The following is a 22,636-nucleotide window of genomic DNA, read 5'->3' on the forward strand; positions in this document are numbered from 1 at the left end:
TGATCAGTTAAGTTCCGTAGAACCTACCATTTTGAATGTGGCTCTTTTTTTTTTTTTTTTTTTTTTTTTTTTTGTCTTTTTGCCTTTTCTAGGGCCGCTTCCCGTGGCATATGGAAGTTCCCAGGCTAGAAGTCGAATCACAGCTGTAGCCGCCAGCCTATGCCAGAGCCACAGCAACGCGGGATCCGAGCCACATCTGCAATCTACACCACAGCTCACGGCAATGCCGGATCCTTAACCCACTGAGCAAGGCCAGGGATCAAACCTGCAACCTCATGGTTCCTAGTTGGATTCTCTAATCACCACGCCACAACGGGAACTCCTGAATGTGGCTCTTTCTTAATTGGGCATTCACTTGGGTGCTCTCAACCTTGGACCTTTGACAATTTTCCAGAGCTCCTGTGAAGTTGTTTGAGCCAATCTCTCTCTCCTTTTTTTTTTTTTCCACACCCACAGCATAAGCTCCTGAGCCAGGGATCAAATCTGAGCCACAGCTGCAACAATAAAGGATCCCTTAACCCACTGCACCAGGCTGGGGATTGAACCTGAGCCTCAGCAGCAACCCAAGCCCCTGCAGAGACAACCCTGGATCCTTAACCCACTGCACCACAGCAGGAACTCCCCAAAATTCATACTTTAAAGTAGCCACCCAGGCAGTAAAAAAGAAAAAGTTACTTGCCTCCTCCCCAGCCCCTCCCAGTTACAAAATGTCTGCTCTCTCCTTTCCACTGTCTGCTAACTGGATGTCAAAGGCCAGGACCACATGGAAGCCACATGCTAAAGGTGGTGGGGCCCTGAGTCCATGGATGGCTGTGTAACACAGAGCATGCCTTCCATCCAAGCCTGGTGCCCCAAAGTAACCGCCCATAAATGGAGGGAGAAGGGAACTTCACCCAAGAGAGACACACACCTCTCCTGTTCCAGGTACTGGTCTCTCAGAATCTCTCTTAGAGCACAAGCATCACCTTAAGCACAGGAATTTAATAAAAGTTGGCTTGTTCTAAAGGGGGACAACCGTAAACATTCCCCATTAGTGTCGCTGAGTGAATCAATAAGGGGACAAACGTGGAATACTGTGTAGCCATTAGAAATAATGATGTAGGAGGTCCCACCGTGGCTCAGCAGGTTAAGAATCCAACCTAGTGGCCGTGAGGATGCGGGTTCGATCCTGGCCTCGCTCAGGGGTTAAGGATCCGGCGTTGCTGTGGCTGCCGTGTAGGCGGCAGCTGAAGCTCTGATTCGACCCTTAGCCCAGGAACTTCCACATGCCACACATGTAACCCTAAAAAGAATTTTTAAAAAGACATAATGATGTAACGTAATATGTGTTGATATGAAAACGCTTCTGTGCCATGCTAACAAATGGGGAGACTTTTGATTAGAAAACAAGGTGACATAATCCCACTTCCATAGAATTGTATGTGTGTATAACACAGGCCTGAGAACCCCCTAGAAGGATGCTCACTAAAGAATTTACAGCGGGGGGGATCCCCACTGTGGCATAGTGGTTAAGAATCTGCAGCGGCTTGGGTCACTGCGAAGGTGAGGGTTCAATCCCTGACCTAGGAACTTCCATATGCCTTGGGTTCAGTCATTAAAAAAAATAACAATAACAAAAATAAAAATTAAAAAAGAACTTACAGTAGGGAAAGTGGGGCATGAACAATCATTTCTTCCACTGTGTATTTTTCAGGCGAGTTTGATTTTTTTCAAAATGGCTATGTTTTGTTTTTTATATAAAAACAACAAAGCAATGTTTGGACATTAACTGCATTATTTTTCCTCCAGTTGACCCTAGAATGTCCCTTTCATTTCCATCAAGAGATTCTCCCCATTTCCTCCACGATGGAATTTCCTAAAAAACATTACTTCAAAGGAGTCAGAAAATCTACAGGGGTCAGAAACTGCCTCCCGAGACCATAACAATCTTATCTAAGCCCACAGTTTATCCATCTACACTCTTTTCAGTCCATCTATTTCCATCAGTTTATAAGAAGGGATGTGGCTTAAACTTCAGGTTTCTGCCCTCCACAATCCAGGGACATCAGGCAGGCCCTGTACGGTGACCACTGTCCTCCAGGAGAGAAGGCAGGGCCAGTGCAGCACAGGGTCCTGTCCTAAAGGCCCTGGTCTGACCTGAACAAGGAACCGGGGAGGAGAGGAGAAGATGCAGCGGGACCAGATGAGGTTGAGGGTTTGATCTGCCGGTTGCCAGGCTCTGCAACCTCCCTCACACCCACCCGATACTGGTGTGTCTGCCACTGAGCTAACTGCCTCCCAGCCCGGGGCGGGGGAAGGACCAACCCTCAGACTACAAAGACCTGTCCGTTGTTAGGATGGAGGAAGCGGTGTCCACCGTTACGATGCTCAGGCGACGACACCTTTGCTAAATAGCTGCCATAAACATTATAGGGTTTTGAGCCAAGGTGTGGGGCAGATGAACTAGAGTTTCAGGAATATTAACCTGACTATAATGTCCACCATGCTTAGGAAGAGGCTAGGGGCTGAAAACCTATTTTAAAGGCTGTGGCAGTAATGCCCACAGATATGATGAAGATGGAAACAGAAAGGAAGAGATCCAGGGGAGTGGACCCAGCCTGTAAGCACTCAACGATCCACAGAGACCATACACACAGTAGCAGGAGTAGTTCCCATTGTGACTCAGGGTTAAGAACCTGACATAGTATCCATGAGGATTCGAGTTCGATCCCTGGCCTCGCTCAGTGGGTTAAGGATCTGGCGATGCTGTGGTTGTGGTGTAGGCTGACAGCAGCAGCTCCAATTCGACACCTAGCCCAGGAAATTCCATATGCTGCAGGTGCAGCCCCAAAAATGAAAAGAAAAAAAAAAAAGGAGTTTCCATCGTGGCTCAGCAGAAACGAATCTGACTAGCATCCATAAGGACGCAGGTTCAAACCCTGGCCTCACTCAATGAATTAAGGATCCAGCATTGCTGTGAGCTGTGGTGTAGGTCATAGATATGGCTGGGATCTGGCGTGGCTGTGGGTGGTGTAGGCTGGTGGCTACAGCTCCGATTCAACCCCTAGCCTGGGAACCTCCATGTGCCGCAGGTACAGCCCTAAAAAGACAAAATATATACACAAATATCAGGAAACAGAAACCACTTCAGGTCGGCCAGAGGATGGTTAACACAGGGGGTTGGTCACAAAGGCCTGGAAAGAACTGAAAGAAAACAAAGAAGGAGAGACAGAAGTGATGATGGGCAGAGATCAGACACTGATGATCCAGGCTGCACCCCTGAGCCTGCTCAACCTGCTGCACCGACGAAGATACTGTGCCCATTGGTTCTGGAGCCTGGAGAAACGACTAACCCATCAGGTCTGCTGGAGCCCCAAATCACCCATCCTTACCTGCAACAGCCCCCCATAAAACCAGAATCAGAAAGATTTCTCTTCCTCCTGCCTCTGGTCTCCCACCAACACCTCCAGCTGGCAGAATTTAACAGGCAGGGAGTTGGCAAGGGCGCCAGGGATGTGTCCAGTTCCCAGCTGCAGACTCCCAGCCCCAGCTGTAAAGAGCAAAGCACAGAAGGGCGGCTGAGGGGCCAAGAGTCAATAAACACCATGCTCATGCATTCTTTTTCAACCTGCGCTAACAAATGTGCGTTCTGGAGGGCACATGCAGGGCAGTGGTGAGGAGGGGTCCTTGAGAGGCAGGAGATGATAGCCCTTGGCCTCAGGAAAGATTCTAGAGGAAATTTACAACTGAGGAAATGACAAAATTGCTCCTCTGACTTTGGTCATTGTTAACACTGAAATTAAAGTGAAATGACCAAGCTAGAGCCAGATAAAGCATGCCACGCACACCCTCCCTCCAGGAGGGTCTGTCCACAACAATAATAAGAGCATCTTTCTGGGAGTTCCCACTGTGGCACAGGGGGTCAAGAACCTGGTTGCAGCAGCTCAGTTTGCTGCGGAGGTGTGGGTTCAATCCCCCGCCCAAGGATCCAGAGTTGCTACAACGGTGGTATAGGTCACAGCTTCCATATGCCACAGTGTCACCAATGAAAAAAAGAACAGGCGTTCCTATAGTGGCTCAGTGGAAACAAATCTGACTAGTATCCATGATGATGTAGGTTTAATCCCTGGCCTCTCTCAGTGGGTTAAGGATCCAGCATTGCGTAAGCTGTAGTGTAGTTCACAGACTCGGCTCGGATCTGGCATTGCTGTGGCTGGGGGCGTAGGCGGGCAGCTGTAGCTCTGATTCGACCCCTAGCCTGGGAACCTCCATATGCTGCAGGTGCGGGCCTAAAAAGACCAAAGAAAAAAATAGAATAGCATCTTTATTTTGTCAACAGAGCTATGGTTTGCACATACGGTACCACTGTGCAAATTTTTAATAAGGTACCCCTCTGGGATGATGAACCATAAAAAGATGTCCCCAGGTAGGGGGGGGCAATAAATAAGAAAAAGGTGGTCCCTCTGAGCCGATGAATTAGAAAAAGGCACTTGCACTCCAGACAGGACATGGCCTGAACGCTGTGTAGGCCACTGTAGGCTGCAGCCCAACTGTTTTAATAAGCTACTATTTTCTAATCGCTTTGCACGTGTCTCACCTAATCCTCATAACAATCCTATGAAAGAGGCATTATTTTTGGCCAGTTTACAGATGAAGAGCAATTAAATGATTGCTCCCAGTCATCTACCTAGTAAGTGACAGAACTGCTAGGAAAATTCTGAAATCCAACATCAGCTCCTCGATAATAAGAGGGGGGCGGATGCAGGACTCAGATCTTTCCTCCTCTGACCACAACTGACTCATAACAGTATGAAGTGGCCACTGTGACCACCTTCAGATCACCAGCCAAGCACTTGCCGCTAGGGGACCTGGGGCCCCAACCCAGGGCAAGTGCCAGCCTGGGCACTCCCCACCCAGCCTGTGGGCTCAGCCTCAACCACCGCACCATGATCAGAGTCCTTTCATTTATTTATCTTCTGTTCGGGTTACAGCCTCCTTCAGAGGAGGCCTGAGGGCAGTCAGATCTGATGGGATGATGAGACTGCAGAGGAAGTTCTGAAGCTGGGATTTCCTATGGGCTTTTCTACTGGTGAAACAAAAAGCCCCTTCACCTCTGGCTCCTTCCGGGTTCCCGGGAACACACTGGCATTTTCTCTGCACTGAGGGGCCCTGGAATCCCACACTTGTGGCAGACAATGCTAGAAGAACACCCAGAGGCTTAGCCAACTGGCCGGCCAAGTCCCCAGCCTCACCGAAGAAGTTTTTCCCCCGTGAGAAAAACTCCAGAAATGGACAAGGAGCCGGTGAGGTCTGGTGGCAGAGCAAGCAGCAGGGTGGGTCCCTCTCTGTCCCCGGCAGCCCTCGGGGTGGGTTCATTGTCGTCACAGTCTTATTAAACAAACGTGCCCTGTGCCGATCGCCTCCCCTGGGACCAAAACACCTGAGCAGCCAAGGGCAAACTGTGCTTAGAGAGACGGGCAGGGCAGGGCTGAGCTGAGCTCAACTTCTTCTGAGGTTAGAATGCCCTCTTTGGGTGTGATATGAAACCAGCAAGAGCTGGGAATTTTCTGCAACAGGAGAGGCGACCTATCAGAGAGGATGCAGAGAAACCAAAACCCCAACGGTATCCAAAAGGAGACTCTTACAGAGCATACATTTCACATAGATTTCCTTTTTTTTTTTTTTTTTTTTTTTAGAGCCACACTGTGGCATATAGAAGGTCCCAGGCCCAGGTTGAATTGAAACTGCAGCTGCCAGTCTACACCACAGCTCACAGCAACGGCCAGATCCTTAACCCACTGAGCAGGGCCAGGGGTTGAACCTATGTCCTCATGGATACTAGTTGGTTCTTAACCTGCTGAGCCACAATGAGAACTCCCCACATAAATTTTAAATGCTATCAAGACAAAACCAAAAATAATTTACACCTTGACAAAGCAAAGATTGACTGTCTCTAGAACCTGAATTCTCTTCCCAGAGCCAACACACATGTGCTCTTCATGTGGCCTTTACTCTCCACCATCATCTGGGATCTGGTATCAATCAGCCACATGGTGGCCCCTCATCCCAAGTGCTGACAGCCCAAGACAGCAGCAGCAACGTAGGAGCCCAAGGAATCATTCACCTTAACTGTTGCCAGTGGAAGGCACATGTTGTGGGGGGAGCTGACAGTTCCAACCCCTTTTCCTTCAAGCCTATCAATGACAGTGCTCCCCCTAAGACAACAGGGTCTCTGGTTCCCAAGAAGAGTAAAAGGGAGAGTGTTGCAAAATGACGACTGATCCAAGAGGCAGCAGCATCGAGAATCAAAGCCAGTGCAAAAGGGCTCCCAGAAGGCTCAGCAAAGCCAGAGAGTCCAGTGTCAGAGAAAGGATCAGAACCCAGGGAGCACAATACCATAAGTCAACTATACTTTCATTTAAAAAGAAGACAAGGGTTCCCGTCGTGGCACAGTGGTTAGCGAATCCGACTTGGAACCGTGGGGTTGTGGGTTCGGTCCCTGCCCTTGCTCAGTGGGCCAACGATCCAGCGTTGCTGTGAGCTGTGGTGTAGGTTGCAGACGCGGCTCGGATCCCGCGTTGCTGTGGCTCTGGCCTGGGCCAGCGGCTACAGCTCCGATTGGACCCCTAGCCTGGGAACCTCCATATGCCATGGGAACGGCCCAAGAAATAGCAAAAAATAAATAAATAAATAAATAAATAAATAAAAAAGACAAAAACAAAAACAAAGAAAAGCAAAAACATCAGTTCTCACCTAAAAAAAAAAAAAGCAATAACGAGGTCTTATTGTATAGCCCAGAGAACTATATATAATATCCTGAAATAAACCATAATGGAAAAGAATATGAAAAGAATACACACACACACACAAGCTGAATCCCTTTGCTGTATACCATATACTAACACAACATTGTAAATCAATTATACTTCAATTAAAAAAAAAGAATTTAAAACAAACCAACAGGGAGGCCTGGTAAGCTCATGTCTTGGAAGCTGAGCACAAGAACCCCAGCCCCCCTTCCCCCAGCAGCTGCTGGCCAGCGCCACCTTCTAAAGGAGCCAGCCTGCCCTTGGGCTCCGGAAATGTGCTAAAGCTGGACTGAATAATGCACCCTCCACAAATCTGTTCCAGTCTTCCCTGCAACACAGCCCCTGACCTTGTGCTCACCCCTATGCAGCCTGGACCTATGACTCCAACGAAGGCAGCACAGCAGGGGCCCATCTCAGAAACAGTAGAGATAATACAATAGCAACTGAGATTAAGACTTGGAAATTAAGGAGGAGCAGGAAAGGAGGGGAAGGGGAGAAGAAGCAAAACAAATACAACAGCTATCAAGTACAAGCTCGGGATGCATCATTTAAAATTCCAAACTCCCAAAGTCTCCATTGAGAAGCATGTGCTTCCCCTCTCGGGGTCTGCAAACCCTCACAGGCACAGATGCAAAGCGATGGCGAGGCTGTTCAGCCCACTGTGTTAAGGGCACAAGCTTCTGTTTTGCAGGAGAAACACTGATGTGATTCAGATAAGGAATCAGGGACCTGGATTAGGATGTGAGGGACAAGCTTAAAGCAAACCAAGATTACAGGCAGGGTGGATGTTAGAGACAATGTCAGCAAGTTTCTGACAAAAGCAATGCTTTACACATTAATAGGAGAGATTATGATGTACTCATATAAATGACTCTATCAGACCTTTCCCACAGTTCTCCACTGAAGGCCGATAGTCCCATCCCAGTTTCCACAAGGAAGGACGCTAAAATCCACAGAGATTAAAGGACTTGCCCAGGGTCTTGACTCCCTGTCAAGGTTAACCATCACTTACCCAGTAATTGATCACAATTTAAATGAAATTTGCAATGTATCTCTGTGCTTCGCTTAGAAGAGGCATGGGTCAATGTTTCAGGAATTCACCATACATCTTGATAAGTGATGAAAATCACGAGGGATGGGATGTGGGAGGTGCTGGGGTGGGGGCAGGCCCAAGAGTCGGCCTGGGGGTGCTGACGTCCCCACATGCTTCATCAGTCCCCTAAAGCCACTCCAAGCTAAGATCACAATGATGAGCTTTGATATGGGCAGCTGACATTTTTCTCTTATGAACTGTGTGAATGGATGGCAGAGGTTTTAGAAATGTTTGCCACTTGTATTGATCTTGAGGAGTTCCCACGGTAGCTCAGTGGTAACGAACCCAACTAGTACCCATGAGGACTTGGGATCAATCCCTGGCCCCAAGGATCTGGTGTTACTGTGAGCTGTGGTGTAGGTCACAGATGCAGCTCAGATCTGGCATTGCTATGGCTGTGGCGTAGGCCAGCAGAATCAGCTGCAGCTCCAGGTCAGCCCCTGGCTCCTGGGAACCTCCATATGCTGCAAGTGTGGCCCGAAAAAGCAAAAAAAAAAAAAAAAAAAAAAAAGATCTAGACTGTGCAGTCTCTACAAAGAGGGTATCGCAAGCAAAAGCAACTTTAAGACACATGACCTATCCTCACTTTTTTTTTTTTGTCTTTTTTTTTTTTTTTTTTGTCTTTTTGCCTTTTCTAGGGCTGCTTCCCGCGGCATATGGAGGTTCCTAGGCTAGGGGTCGAATCGGAGCTGTAGCCGCCGGCCTACGCCAGAGCCACAGCAACACCAGATCCAAGCCGCGTCTGCAACCTACACCACAGCTCACGGCAACGCCGGATCGTTAACCCACTGAGCAAGGGCAGGGACCAAACCTGCAACCTCATGGTTCCTTGTCAGATTCGTTAACCACTCAGCCATGACAGGAACTCCTATCTCAGTTTTCTAATGCAACCACTGCCTAAGCCTCCCTGTGCAGGCATTTTAGGAGCACTACTGGCTGGGAAGCAATTCTCCTGTGGGTTTAAACCAGTGCAACTCAGCAAGTCTTTGTTCCTACTATGGGTCCAACATAAATGATAAGAAGATAAACAAAACAAGAAATTCATCCCAGACTAATGTAAAGGTACACACAAAAGAGTGGGTTTCTCCCCACTAAATTTCTGGTTAACCCACCCCTTCCCTGGCTTTGTAATGATTAATAATTATTCATCTTACTGAGAAAGACAGTCTCCTAAGTTGAATAGGATTTTTTTTAATGGATCTTATGCTCCTTAAAAAGCAGAATACAGGAGTTCCCACTGTAGCACAGTGGGTTAAGAATCCAACTGCAGCGGCTCAGGTTGCTGCAAAGGTGTGGGATCCATCCCCAGCCACAGTGGGTTAAAGGATCCACTGTGGGGCGGTCGCAGCTGTAGCTGGGATTCAATCCCTGGCTTGGGAATGTCCATGTGCTTCAGGTGCGACCATGAAAAAATAAAATTTTGGAGTTCCTGCTGTGGCTCAACAGTTACGAATCCAACTAGTATCCATGACGATGCAGGTTCAATTCCTGGCCTCGCTTAGTGGGTTAAGGATCCCACAGCATTGCTGTGAGCTGTGGTATAGGCTGCAGACTCAGCTTGGATCCTTCATTGCTGTGGCTGTGGTGTAGGCTGGCAGGTGCCGCTCTGATTCGACCCCTAGCCTGGGAACCTCCATATGCCACAAGGGCAGTCCTGAAAAGCAAAAAAAAAAAAAAAAAAAAAAAAGATGCAGAATACAATTTTCAAAGTAGAGTCAATATGAATATATTCCTAAGATCAGCCTAAGGTCATTAACCCCCTTGGGACATCCTGTTTTTCTCTGAGACCTATTTCGCCCAGAAAAATGGATAATATCAATACCGTTCTTTTTTTTTTTTTTTTTTTTGTCTTTTTAGGGCTGCACCCACGGCACATGGAGGTTCCCAGGTTAGGGGTCTAATCGGAGCTACACCAGCTGGGCTATGCCACAGCCACAGCAATGCCAGATCTGAGCCGCATCTGCAACCTACACCACAGCTCACAGCAACACCAGATCCTTAACCCACTGAGTGAGGCCAGGGATGGAACCTGCAACCTCATGGTTCCTTGTCGGGATTCACGGTTCCTAGTCTGATTCATTTTCACTGTGCCATGACGGGAACTTCCTTGATACTTTTCTTATCATCTTGTGCTTTTCAAAAGTTTCCAAAATATTTTCATATAATAAATATCCAAATGAGTAGATTTAGATGATCCCAGATCACCAACTCAAGAAAAACTAACAGTTGGATTAAAATGATAAGACGCTGTTCATTTTTTCCCTGCAAATGACTATTTGAGGCGAGTAGAGGAACACAAAAGCTACAGTATTGGGAGCCCAGCCTACACTCCCCGAGGCCAAGTGGGGCTGGACAGAGATGAGATCATGAGTGTGGGATCAGTGCAGACCCTGCCCTTCGTGCTGGGGCCCCACAGCTGGAGGCCACCCCTGGCCTGGGAAACCCATGTCCTACACACACTCCAGAGCCGCCTGAAAAGAGACGGTTGGCGAAATTCAGCAAAGGTAACACCTCGGCCAGGAAGCTGACACAGCATTTCTATAGATAGAGAACTAGTCTCTCTTCCTCGATGAGGGGCAGCCTATTTTATATTACAAGTGTGGAAATCAATACTTGGGCACAGTATCTTTGAAATTATTATACCTAGCAGTAAACCCTGCAACTGATAAATTCTAAATTAAAGGATTCCTCTCATCTTCTACCCACTTACCCAGCCAGCCAGCCAGCCTATAAGATATTCAGGGCGCATCTACTAGGTGCTGGTTACTTCTTGCTAATTGTCCTGTATTCCAGTTGCCAATTATTCTGATGAAACAACATCCGGACACTTCAAAAAATTCTTTTTCTCCACTGGACTACAGGCTTCTCAATGGTATGGACAACACTGTACATATTTCTTTTAAATCTAAAGGGCTACACAGTATCAGGCAATGTGATTTGTGCATTTCAACAAACTTTTGAACTAAAACGAACTTCTTGAACTCTTGGTTGGCTTCAAAAGATATAAAAATTGCAAACAACACACGTGGTAAATCCACACACTGGATGCCTCAATATAAAGTATAATAAAGAGGGAGTTCCTGGTGGCTCAGCAGATTAAGGATTCTGATTGCCACTACTATGGCTCTGGGCACTGTTGTGGCGCAGGTTTAATCCCTGGCCTGGGAACTTCTGCATGCCATGGATGTGGCATATATAACGTAAACAATAGAGAGTTTAATTCAGGAGTTTCCATCATGGTGCAGCAGAACAAATCCAACTAGAAACCATGAGGTTTCAGGTTCGATCTTTGGCCTCGCTCAGTGGGTTAAGGATCTGACATTGCTGTGAACTGTGGTATAGGTTGCAGACGCGGCTCGGATCCCGTGTTGCTGTGGCTCTGATGTAGGCCAGCAACTGTAGCTCTGATTCGACCCCTAGCCTGGGAACCTCCATATGCCATGGGTGCAGCCCTAAAAAGCGGGAAAAAAAAAAAAGTTTAATTCAATTCAGTAAGAGTGGAGTAAACCACAAGCCTACTACATAGATGAGAGGTAAGGCAATAAACCAGAGAGCTTCTTTAAGCTGAAGGAATTTATACTGAACTTGGAAAAGCAGGTTAAATACATAACAAGCCATAAGAGAAGAAGTGGGAAACAGTAGATGGTTCCAGGCGTCCAGGGAAAGCTGGGGAAGCACTGCTGGCTAGATCTGAAACAAAGGGTAATATGTTGACGTGGAGAGGGCTGGGGGCAAAAAGGACAGATTCCATCGTGGTCTTTGTGGGCAGAATGAAGTGTGCATAAAAGAATCAGAGCATCTGTTTTAGGGACTAGTGGCCTGTTGATGGAAGGCTGGAAAGAAATGCTAAGAATTTGCTTGCAGGACAATCATGGGTCTTTGCACAGGGCACTGAGACCTAATCCCTGTACTTAGGGAAGATTATCCTGGCAGCAGTGCACTGGCCCAACTGGCAGGAGGTACTGGGCAGAGAAATACTGACACAACCAAGTGTCCGGACTGGGAAGACACAGGAAGGGCTGAGGTGCCTTTGAAGAGGCATCCTACAGGTGGCTGAGATGCTGTGAGGGTGGCCTTAATTTATGGGGAAAGAATATAGGCTTCACCCTTGAGGACCAGCTGATACATCTTTAAACACCTTGCTGCGTACACTGCAGTGCCATGCACACCAGTGGGGGCTAAATAAATGTTCCTGAATGGATGAATAAATACAATGGAATGAAGAAGAAACAGATACATCAGGGTTCCAAGAAAAGAATTCTATAACCAAACAAAGAGAAACAGAATGGTTGATAAAAGTCAAGGTAATTTTAGGTCCCAAATCTCTTATGTGAGTTGAATGGAGATTATCTACGCCCAAGGTCAGCTGTCTCAAATTTCACTATGTCTGGCCCATGGCTATCATGAAAGGCATCACGGAAATAATAATTGTCTGGGGTTGCTAAAAGAGTAGATCTTAAAATTTTTCATCATAAAAAAAAATTTGTAACTATGTAAGGTGACAAATGTGAACTAGATTTACTGTGGTGATCGTTTCACAACGTACACAAATATCAAATCATTATGTGGAGCACCTGAGACTAAATAATGTTAGTGGCAATTATATCTCAATCCAAAAGGACTGTGTTAACTAAAATACTGTCTTCCACGATGTAAGCTATTACACATGCAAAGGATAAACAAGCACAGAGAACTCTATTCAATGGCCTATGATAAACTATAATGGAAAAGAATATAAAAAAGGGTGTGCATGTGTGTATATATATATTATATATAATATGTACTATATATATCTTAATTACTTGGCTGTACAGTAAAAATTAACACAGCATTGTACATTAACTATACTCAATTTAAAAAAATGTTTTTGGCCGCACCCCACAGCATGCAGAAGTTCCCAGGCCAGGGATCAAATTCGTGCATATATACATTCTTTTTTTTCATGCTATCTTCCATCATGTTCTAACCCAAGAGATTAGACATAGTTCCCTGTGCTCTACGGTAAGACCTTGTTGTTTATCTGTTCTAAATGTAATAGCTAGCATCTACTAACCCCAAACTCCCCATCTATCCCACTCCCTCCCCTCTCCCCCCAGCAAACAAGTCTGCTCTCCATGGCCATGATTTGTTTCTGTTTTGTTTTGTTTTGTTTTTGTCTTTTGCCATTTCTTGGGCTGCTCCTGCGGCATGTGGAGGTTCCCAGGCTAGGGGTCCAATCAGAGCTGTAGCTGCCAGCCTATGCCAGAGCCACAGCAATGCAGGATCCGAGCCGTGTCTGCAACCTACACCACAGCTCACGGCAACACCGGATCGTTAACCCACTGAGCAAGGGCAGGGACCGAACCCCAACCTCATGGCTCCTAGTCAGATTCGTTAACCACTGCGCCACAATGGGAACTCCAATAAAATTTTTTAATAGGAGTTCTGATCGTGGCTCAGCGGAAATGAATCTGACTAGCATCCATGAGGACGAAGGTTCGATCCCTGGCCTCGCCTAGTGGATTAAAGATCTAGCGTTACCTTGAGCTGTGGTGTAGGTTGCAGAATTGGCTCAGATCCTGCATTGCTGTGGCTGTGGTGTAGGCTGGCACCTGCAGCTCCGATTAGACCCCTAGCCTGAGAACCTCCATATGCCTCGGGTGCGGCCCTAAAAAGACAAAAAAAAAATTAATAAAAAAAATTGCCTGCCATATCAGTAAACAAAGGATGTTGCAGTCAACAAGCAACCACATTAGAGCCACCTGTACAAAAACAAAATGACCCCACCCCCACTGCAGCCACCTCTAACCAGTGAGCTCTGAGGAGACTCAGGATGAGAAGCACAGGATTCTGGCCCCAGAGAGCTGAGGTGCACATCGATGGAATGATTTCAGTGACTCTTGCATCTTCCCATACATAGAAAAGCACTAAATTCCTTAACTTGAGATGGTGGCGTTCTTCTATTAACAGTAACCTTTTGATGTCTTATTTGGCCTTTGCTGCAAAAACTCCTATTAACCTGGCTCCCCCTTACCTCTTCAAAACCATCACTCAGCATTATCTGAGATACTGTGTCCCAGGCTTACATCCTTAGTTTTGTCCACTGAGTAAAACATAACTCTCAACTTTTAGGTCGTCCTTTTTTTTTTTTTTTTTTTTTTTTTTTTTTTTCAGTCAACAACTGAGATACACAAGCTTTTTCGTCGGAAGATTTATCATCACAAAACAGCTTTCACAAATCTAAGTTTCCAATGTATTAGAAACAGAACTCCCGGAGTAACCATTGTGGTTCAGGGGAAATGAATCTGACTAGTATCCGTGAGGATGCAGGTTGGATCCCTGGCCTTGCTCAATGGGTTAAGGATCCAGCGTTGCCATAAGCTGTGGTGTAGGTCACAGATGAGGCTCAGATCCCACGTCGCTGTGGCTGTGGTATAGCTCAGATTCAACCCCTAGCCTGGAACTTCCATATGCTGCAGGTATGGCCCTAAAAAGCAAAAAAAAGAATGAAAGAAAAACAAAGAAACAGAACTCCCAATTTATCTTTATCTTTACTTTTTTCTTATTTTACTACCATGAAATAGTATTCCTGCCAGTATTTTAGTAAGACAAGGCATACCTTCATTTATAAATGCAAAACACATATACTCCCCTGTGTCAAAAATAAAACCTAATAATTATGCCAAATCATGTTATCAATCTACTTGCAAATTAAGAGACAACAGATACGAAAAAGAAAAGGTAGGTTGGTGTGCGTGTCACAAAGCCAAATTTAAGGTCGGGTTCTCCATTCAAGACACAATTCACTCATTACATGTAGATATTTTTTTTCTTGTCTTTTTTTTTTCTTCTGTCTTTTGTCTTTTTAGGGCCCCACCCGAGGCATTACGGAGGTTCCCAGGCTAGGGGTCCAATCGGAGCTACAGCCACCAGTCTACGCCACAGCCACAGCCACAGCACGCCAGATCTGAGCCACGTCTGCCACCTACAACACCCCTCACGGCAAAGCCGGATCCTTAACCCACTGAGCGAGACCAAGGATTGAACCCGAAACCTCAAGGATCCTAGTCGGGTTTTTTACCACTGAGCCACGATGGGAAGTCCATCAATTAATACTTCTTAAGCAGAGGTGAGTTATGCAGAACCATGGGATGAAGCATGCTTAATGGGAACAGCTCTGCAAAAAGGAAGAGAACCCAAGGCCTAATACTCTGCTCCTGTTTCCTGCCTTCCACACCTGTAAAATAAGCAGGCCAGATTCTGTGATCTCTACTGTCACTTAAAACTGTCAGGACTCCGATGTAACTTAATCTGGCAGACTGCTGTGTTGCACTTCCAGAAGTTTCCAGTCTTGATTGCATTTCTCTGAGAGTTCAAACGCATTTGCAAATAACAAGTCTCCCCATGACAGACAGGCACATGCTGGGATTGAACAGGTAGAATTTTACAAATGGACTTGCAGGATGAGCACAAGGCAAATGTGACTGAGAAATTAACCTGAAGTTGACACGGGAATAAGAATCTAGGACTATTTATTTCAATTGCCTCATTTGAGACCAGGCCTCCTGCACCTATGCTTTCCCTCATACAGACCAAATAGAATTTCTCAGCAGCTGCACCTGGCGAATGCTCTTGTCCATGCCTTACCAGCCAGAACTCAAGAAGGTCGACCTCTTGATCATTTGAAGCGTCACTCAGCAATAAGTTCCGGGCTTCTGTTTACAGCGAGCTATGACCAAGCAACCCTGGTGTTCTCAGGAGGCCCATGGTCTCTCCCATCCATTTCTGAGCCGTGCTGGGGGAGGCAAGTGGCCAAAAGGAAGGACAACAGGAAAAAAAGGAAGCAGACAGAAAACCAATGGTGATGTCAGCAGCCGAGCATGTCAGCGCCTTCCAGAGCCAGAGAGAAATAATACTTCACGCACTGGTCAGCCCCAGTTCTCCTTTCCCACTTCCACTTGGTATGAAAAATGGGAAGCTGATTACAAAGTCTGTGCTCAAAGAAGCAGCTGGTAAACTCTCATTTCAAAAGAGAAAATGGATTCAGAATGGTCAAAGCATCCATGGCAGGTATTTTAAAAAGGGCATACTTGTTACACAAAAGATCCTTGCTAAGGAATTTTTCCTACAGTGATTAAAGTCAAGAACAACAACATGTGATAAATTCATTTGAGTAATAAAAATAAATAAATAAATAAAATTATACGAAGTTGTGGGGGGAAAAAAAGAACAACAGAAGGCTAAAACAACAACGAAGGCTAAAGTCTTCCACTACTAAAAGGTGCTGGCTGAAAAGCAGCTGGCCATGGGTACCACCCCCCCAAACCCCTGTCCCAGGACCCTCCCTAGCCCCAGGGTGACTGTCAAGGTCGTCTCAGGAAGCTGCTTTGCATGAGGACCCAGCATATAAACGAATTATTATCATCATTATCAAAACAATCATTCTAATCTGGTCTAATGACCTTAATCTAAATTTTTTTTGACTCAAAAATTTTGTTCTGGGCCAGTCTTTCGATCTTTTTACTTAAAGGTCATCACTGGACCCTCTCTGAAGCTCTTTCATTAAACTTTAACCAAAATCATAATAAAATTCCAACATCAACAATCTGAACTTGCATCCTTCTTGGATGAAAATTTTAAGAATTCTTTTTAAAAAGGAAAAGTTTCAATGAACATAATAAATGTGTGCTTCTTTTTTTCTAAAGTCCTAAAGTTTGAATAATCAGCAAGTATTATTTTTATCATTTACTGAAACAATAACAGTTTGCATGCAGTTTTCTGGAAATAGATATCAGCTGATGAACATAGTGCAGACATGGATTACAGAACAGAGACACCAAACACCCTGGCCTGTGTTGGTGGGATGACAGGGGTATTCAAAGTTCTTTTTCTTTTTCTCCTTTTGTGTGTGTGTGTTTAGGACCCCACTTTTAGCATGTGGAGGTTCCCAGACTAGGGATCAAATCAGAGCTGTAGCTACTGGCCTATGCCACAGCCACAGCAACACCAGATCTGACCCATGCCTGTGACCAACACCACAGCTCACAGCAAAACGCCGGATCCTTAACCCACTGGGCAAGGCCAGGGAATCAAACCTACATTCTCAAGGATACTAGCCAGGTTCCTTACCAAAACTCCTCACTCATACTTTATAGTCTATAACTATGGAGGGTATATTATTACCAATGATCTAACATAGGTCTGCTCTGAACCACAGCTTTTCTCCAGAACTTCAGTTTGGCCAATGGTTGAGAACACAAATGTGAGAGGCAGGCACACCACAGGTTTGTTTTTTTTTTTTTTTTTTTTTTTTTTTTTGACCACAACCTTGACTTGGCGAGGGATCGAATCCCAGCCACAGCAGCAACCTGAGCCATAGCAGTGACAACACCAGATCCTTCATCCAAGGAGCCACCAGGGAACTTCCCTGGCTCTACCCTTAACAGCTATAGACTTTGGAAAAGAAGCAGTTTTGTACAGAGAAAATGAAGGTTGTGAGTATCTGCCTTACAGAGGTTTGGGGTGGATTTCATCAAAGCAACTCCTAACAGACTGCCTGGCCATTGCAGCCTCTAAAAAACTGTACATATCATCATTCTCTCCTGGTAGCAGTGATGTCGTCAATTTGCAAAGTGACTCATACCTCGAGATGTGCTCAGATCTTTCACCTCATTGGATCCTCGGGCAGCTCTATCAGTCCAAAAAGTCATAGCCCTCATCTTTCTTTTTTCTTTTTTTCTTTTTTTTAGCTGCACTCAAGGCATACGGAAGTTCCCGGGATCTTCTCAGGGATTGAACCCAAGCCTCAGGAGAGACAATGCTCGATCTTTAACCCACTGTGCCACAGCAGGAACTCCCTTTCATCTTTGTTAATAAACAGATAAGGAAACTGAGGCTCTAGGTCACACAGCTTAGAAAGCAGATCCAGGCCTTTTTTTGCTCAGTGACAGAATTTCAAGTGACCCTCAAAAGCCTTCACGGGCCATGCTGGGGCTTAATAACATTAAACGCCTTTTCAAATACTCTGCTATTCATACTTGAATCAAATCAAACTGATTTTTCTACATCACTCCAAAATAATTGGGTTTTGATTAGTAAAAAGAGCAGCTCAGGTTATTATTTAGAGAGTACTGTGTATTTCAGCACTGGGCTGGGCACTTTAAACCCACAGCAACCCTAGAGGTAGCATTGTCATTGTCCCCATCTCATAAATGGAGCAACTAAGGCACATCTCAGGATTGAGATGCAGGCTGACCATCCCCAAGCCCAGCTCTTAAGACTCTGGTATTATCCAAATCGCATTTGCCTAACTGACCATACATTTTGCAAAGGGCTTTCACACACAACAAAACTAGGCACAGGGTGGGGACGGGTGAGTAGTGTTCTCTTCTACATTTAGGAAACGGGGGCTCAGAGACGTTAAGGGCTCTGTCAAAGTTAGTGGGTCCTCTTCTGGCCCAGCAAGAACATACAGCCAGCACCCCTGACTCCAACGCTCTTTCTCTTCCCAAAGTCTCAGGTTCCTTTGCACGCATTTCAAAAGCGAGAGGGTAGGGGAGCTCTTGCCATTCCTGAAAAGCAGCCGTGCACTTAATGGCCCTCAGCGTCACCCCCGAGCTTTGACAGCGAGAGCCGTGCTCCGAACGGTGGAAGCAGAGCGGTCTCTCGGAGCCTGCGTGGGCGTTACTACCGCGGAGGAAATGGGAGGTGAGATTGTCCGCAAAGCAGCCCCCTTGAGGCGGTGCCAGCACCACGTCCCTCATTCCACCCCCGAACCCCTCCCTCCATGTCCCAGATGGGGTGAAACCCGAACCCCGGCTGGGTGTCCCGACTCAGTCTGGGGGGGGGGGGAGAGGAGGGGAACAGGGCGGCGGGGTTGTCCCCTTGTCCCGCGGGCGTGCGAGTGAGGACGCAAAGCGACGGAGGGAGCAGTCCCCGCATGCATCCAAACCTGAACGCGCCCCTTCCTGGGCCACCAGGACACACGGGGGCGGAAAAGACCTGGACAGCTCCCCAAACTGAAGCTCCAGGGATCTCAGCCCAGCCTTCGGGGGAACCTGACCCGACATCAACCCCAACTCTGCACACCACGCGCCCTGCCTCAGTTTCCCTCACCCCACAAGGGTGCACCGAACCCAAGTTGTCAACAGAGGCGCACCCCAGATCTGCACCCTCCCCGCCCGGCTTCTGCCGGGCCGCCGTGACAGCAACCCCTACCTGCGCGGTGGCCCCCGGCGCCACCGCCGGGGCGCCCTGGGGATCCCCGCCCAGCATGCGCCCCGCCCGCTGCTCCCGCTCCGCCTCCGCCGCCTCCAGCTCCTCAGCTGCCGGCCGCTCGGTGCGCCCAGAGGCCCGACGCAGAAGGAAGCGAGCGGCCAAACCGGACGGGAAGTGGGGAGGGGGCTGGCGAGGAAGGGGGAGGCTCCTTCCTTCTCCCGGGCGGGGCGGGCGGTTTCCTCTCCAGCTTCAGCCCCGGCACGCGCGCGCGCACATACACACGCGGGCACACGCGCGCGCGCGCGCTGGGGCGGGCGGGGCTGGTAGGCCGGCAGCTTGTGTCCCGGACCTCAGAAAGTTTGCTTTTCACTCTCGCTCTTTGCTGGCCGAGAACCAGAGGGGAAGTGCGGTGGGGAGAACGGGCGTTTGGGGAAGAAGAGACTGAGAGGCCTTCCTAGAGGGAGAGGGACGTCCGCAAAGCTGCCTCCCAGACACAAATTAGGGAAGTGGCCGAAGAGCTGATGGACGTGATCGAGGGGATATGTTTAGCAAGGGACGCGGGGAAGGAGGACGTGGGGAAAGAGCGGGGCGAGCAGTTCAGAATGAAATGAGACCCACTGTTTGAAGCTCCTGGCAGCACTGGACGGGTCCTTCGCACGTTAGGCAGCCAGCCCAGGACACAACTGTGATCCGTGCGGAGCCCTTAAGCCAGCCAACTCACCTCCTCCTCCGTCACGGTTCATTCTTCGTTGGGGGAGGCACCTGGAGCATCACTGAGGCTGCAGCTGCCAGAAATGGTTCTTGCCCTTAGGACGCTCCCCTCCAGGGGAAGATGAACACCTGCTATAAAACTTGGCATGTGAATACTCTTGTGTATGGGATGGATGGTCAGGGGGACTTGCCCAATAGCACAGGGAACTCTAACTGGGTATTCTGTGGTAAACTATATGGGAATGGATATGTGTATATGGGTTACAGAATCACTTTGCTGTACAGCAGAAATTAACACAATATTGTAAATCAACTACACTTCGGTAAAATCTTAAAAAAAATAAATAACAGGAGTTCCCGTTGTGGCTTAGCAGGTTAAGAATCCATCTAGTATCCATGAGGATGCGGTTTCCATCCCTGGCCTTGCTCAGTGGGTTAAGAACCCGGTATTGCTGTGAGCTGCAGTGTAGGTGGCAGATGTGGCTTGGATCTGGTGTTGTTGTGGCTGTGGTATAGGCCAGCAGCTACTGCTCTGATTCAACCCATAGCCTGGGAACTTCCATATGCCGCAGATGCGGCTCTAATAAGAAAAGGGAAAAAAACAAAAAAAACACTAAATAGCAGTACAGTTGAATTTGCCATGGCCAGAGGTTTGGCACAAAACATTGCAGAAGTTTGGGATAAGAGGGAGTGTTGTGAAGAGGGGTCAGAAGGGCTCCCTGAGCATTCTCTTGTGGCACAGTAGGTTTAGGGTCAGCCTTGTCTCTGCATCGACTCCGGTGGCTGTTGCAGTGCGGGTTCAGTCCCTGGCCAGGAAACTTCCACATGCCGTGGGTGCCACCAATAAAGGGGGGGAGGGGTCCAAGGAGGGAGGGACAGGAAGAGAGAGACAAAGGAAAGAACGAAGGGAAGGAGGAAGGAAGAGAGGCTGGCTCCCAGGAGGAAGGGGAAGGATCTTGTTACAACTAAAGAAGGCTCAAGGTCTTTCGAAAGATTAGACCCTTGTGAGTGAAACACCTGGATGTGCTTAAAAGTCGGAAGGTTGTGGGACAGAATGACTATGAAGGTTGATATGCAGGACGTGGGAAGGTGGCAGAGGAACAAAAAGTTGGATCTGCCCAAATGTAATGAGGTAGACCACGAAGCAGTGATCCGGATTCAATACTGTAGTCTCAGAGACTGGAGAAAGCCCTGTGTGTCACCTAGATGAGGCAACCATGGGGCAAGAGGGGACCTCCGCTAGAGATGAAGTGGAAGTGCCAGAGCTGCGGGGGTATACTGTTAAGGAATTATCTAAAGGCTTAGGGAGGTTGAAATCTTAGAGGGGATTTATCACATAAGACCTGCTTACTCACGCCGAGAAGTTCCAGAACATACCCCAGTTCATCAGGACTCTGGGAAATAATTTGCAACCCAGCCTCCCTGGTCAGTCTTCTCTGTAGGTCAGAGATGACAGTAGGAACTGAACCACTGAACTGGGATCCTTAAATGCAGTGGGGATAATTGGATCCCAGCGTGGCTGGGGCCAAATGGGGGTGATGAATTGCCCAGGGTGGGCATGGTTCCTGCAATGGACAGCAGAGTCAAAGCAGAGGTCAGCACAGTCTGACTTCCATAGACCTATGGATACTGAAAGTGAAAGAGAAGAGAATTCTACTCAATTCTTTTTTTTTTTTTTTTTTTGCAGCCCCCACAGCATGTGGAAGTTCCGGGGCCAGGAATCGAACTTGCACCACAGCGTGACCCTAGCTGCTGCAGTGACAGTGCTGGATCCTTAACCCAGTGTGCCACCAGAGACAAGAGAACTCTATGAAGTCTTCCTTTGGTTTTTATGACAGCTTCTTCATTCCCACATATTGCTGAAGTAATTAGGACTCTTACATCACAACTAACCAAAACCAGTATTCTCTTAAATTAAGTAAAAAGAAATTGGGGAGTTCCTGTCATGACTCAGTGGTTAATGAATCCGACTAGGAACCATGAGGTTGCGGATTCAACCCCTGGCCTCGCTCAGTGGGTTAAGGATCCCGTGTTGCTGTGGCTGTGGTGTAGGCCGGCGGCTTAGCTCCGAGTGGACCCCTAGCCTGAGAACCTCCATATGCTGCGGGAGCAGCCCAAGAAATGGCAAAAAGACAAAAAAAAAAAAAAGAAATTGGGTGAGGATACAGCGGATATTTCATAGAGCCCAACAGCGTAATGAAGCCCATCCTCTGGAAAGATGAGCACCAGCTTCTGGAAAGCCAGCAGGTCCCTGGCCATTTCACTTCTCCCTGCATTTTTCTGCATGTTTGCTTCTAGTCCTCCCATGTTCATAAGCCAGCCACATGCAAGGCCTGACCCCAGTTTTAAACCTCTACTGTTGAGATCCTGACTGGTCCAGAGTAGTTCAGGAGCCCCTCTCACTGCCATCAAGTGTAGCGAAGGAAGCAGGACCATACAGGAACATAGGAAAAGCACAGCCCCTGGAAAGCACCTCTGAATGAAGGGGTGAGGGGCAGGCAGGGGACCACCATGAGCTGGACGGCCAACCCCAAATGTGTCTGCTTTAAACGTTGTCGTGGAGGTCCTGTTGTGGCTTAGTGGGTTAAGAATCTGACCAGTATCCATGAGGATTCACATTCCATCCCTGGCCTTGCTCAGTGGGTTAAGGAGCTGGCATTGCCGTGAGCTGCAATGAAGGTGGCAGATGTGGCTCAGATCTGGCATTGCTTGGCTGTAGTGTAGGCCAGCACCTATAGCTCTGATTCAGCCCCTCGCCTGGGAACTTTCATATGCCACAGGCATGGCCCTATTAAGGAAAAAAAAAAAGGAATTAAAAAATAAAACAAGAATACGGGAGTCTCTTAGA

General features: G+C 47.5%; 1 protein-coding gene across 4 annotated transcripts in view; it reads right to left on the reverse strand.

Annotated features, from left to right (window-relative positions):
* DISC1 (disrupted in schizophrenia 1) overlaps positions 1-19,525 on the reverse strand; it is a 357,514-nt gene extending 337,989 nt beyond the window's left edge. For 2 of the 4 annotated variants that reach the window (XR_002338808.1, XM_021073577.1), the window contains exon 1: positions 19,078-19,525. Coding sequence is in view for 1 of the 4 variants with exons in the window: in XM_021073579.1 (XP_020929238.1) it covers positions 19,078-19,134 (57 nt within the window). In the remaining 3 variants the exon portion in view is untranslated. Of the gene's footprint in view, positions 1-15,507; positions 16,844-19,077 lie in introns of those variants that run through there. The other 2 variants (XM_021073579.1, XM_021073576.1) reach the window with 2 other exon arrangements.

The sequence above is a fragment of the Sus scrofa genome, chromosome 14, assembly GCF_000003025.6.
Source record: "Sus scrofa isolate TJ Tabasco breed Duroc chromosome 14, Sscrofa11.1, whole genome shotgun sequence".
Taxonomy (NCBI): domain Eukaryota; kingdom Metazoa; phylum Chordata; class Mammalia; order Artiodactyla; family Suidae; genus Sus; species Sus scrofa.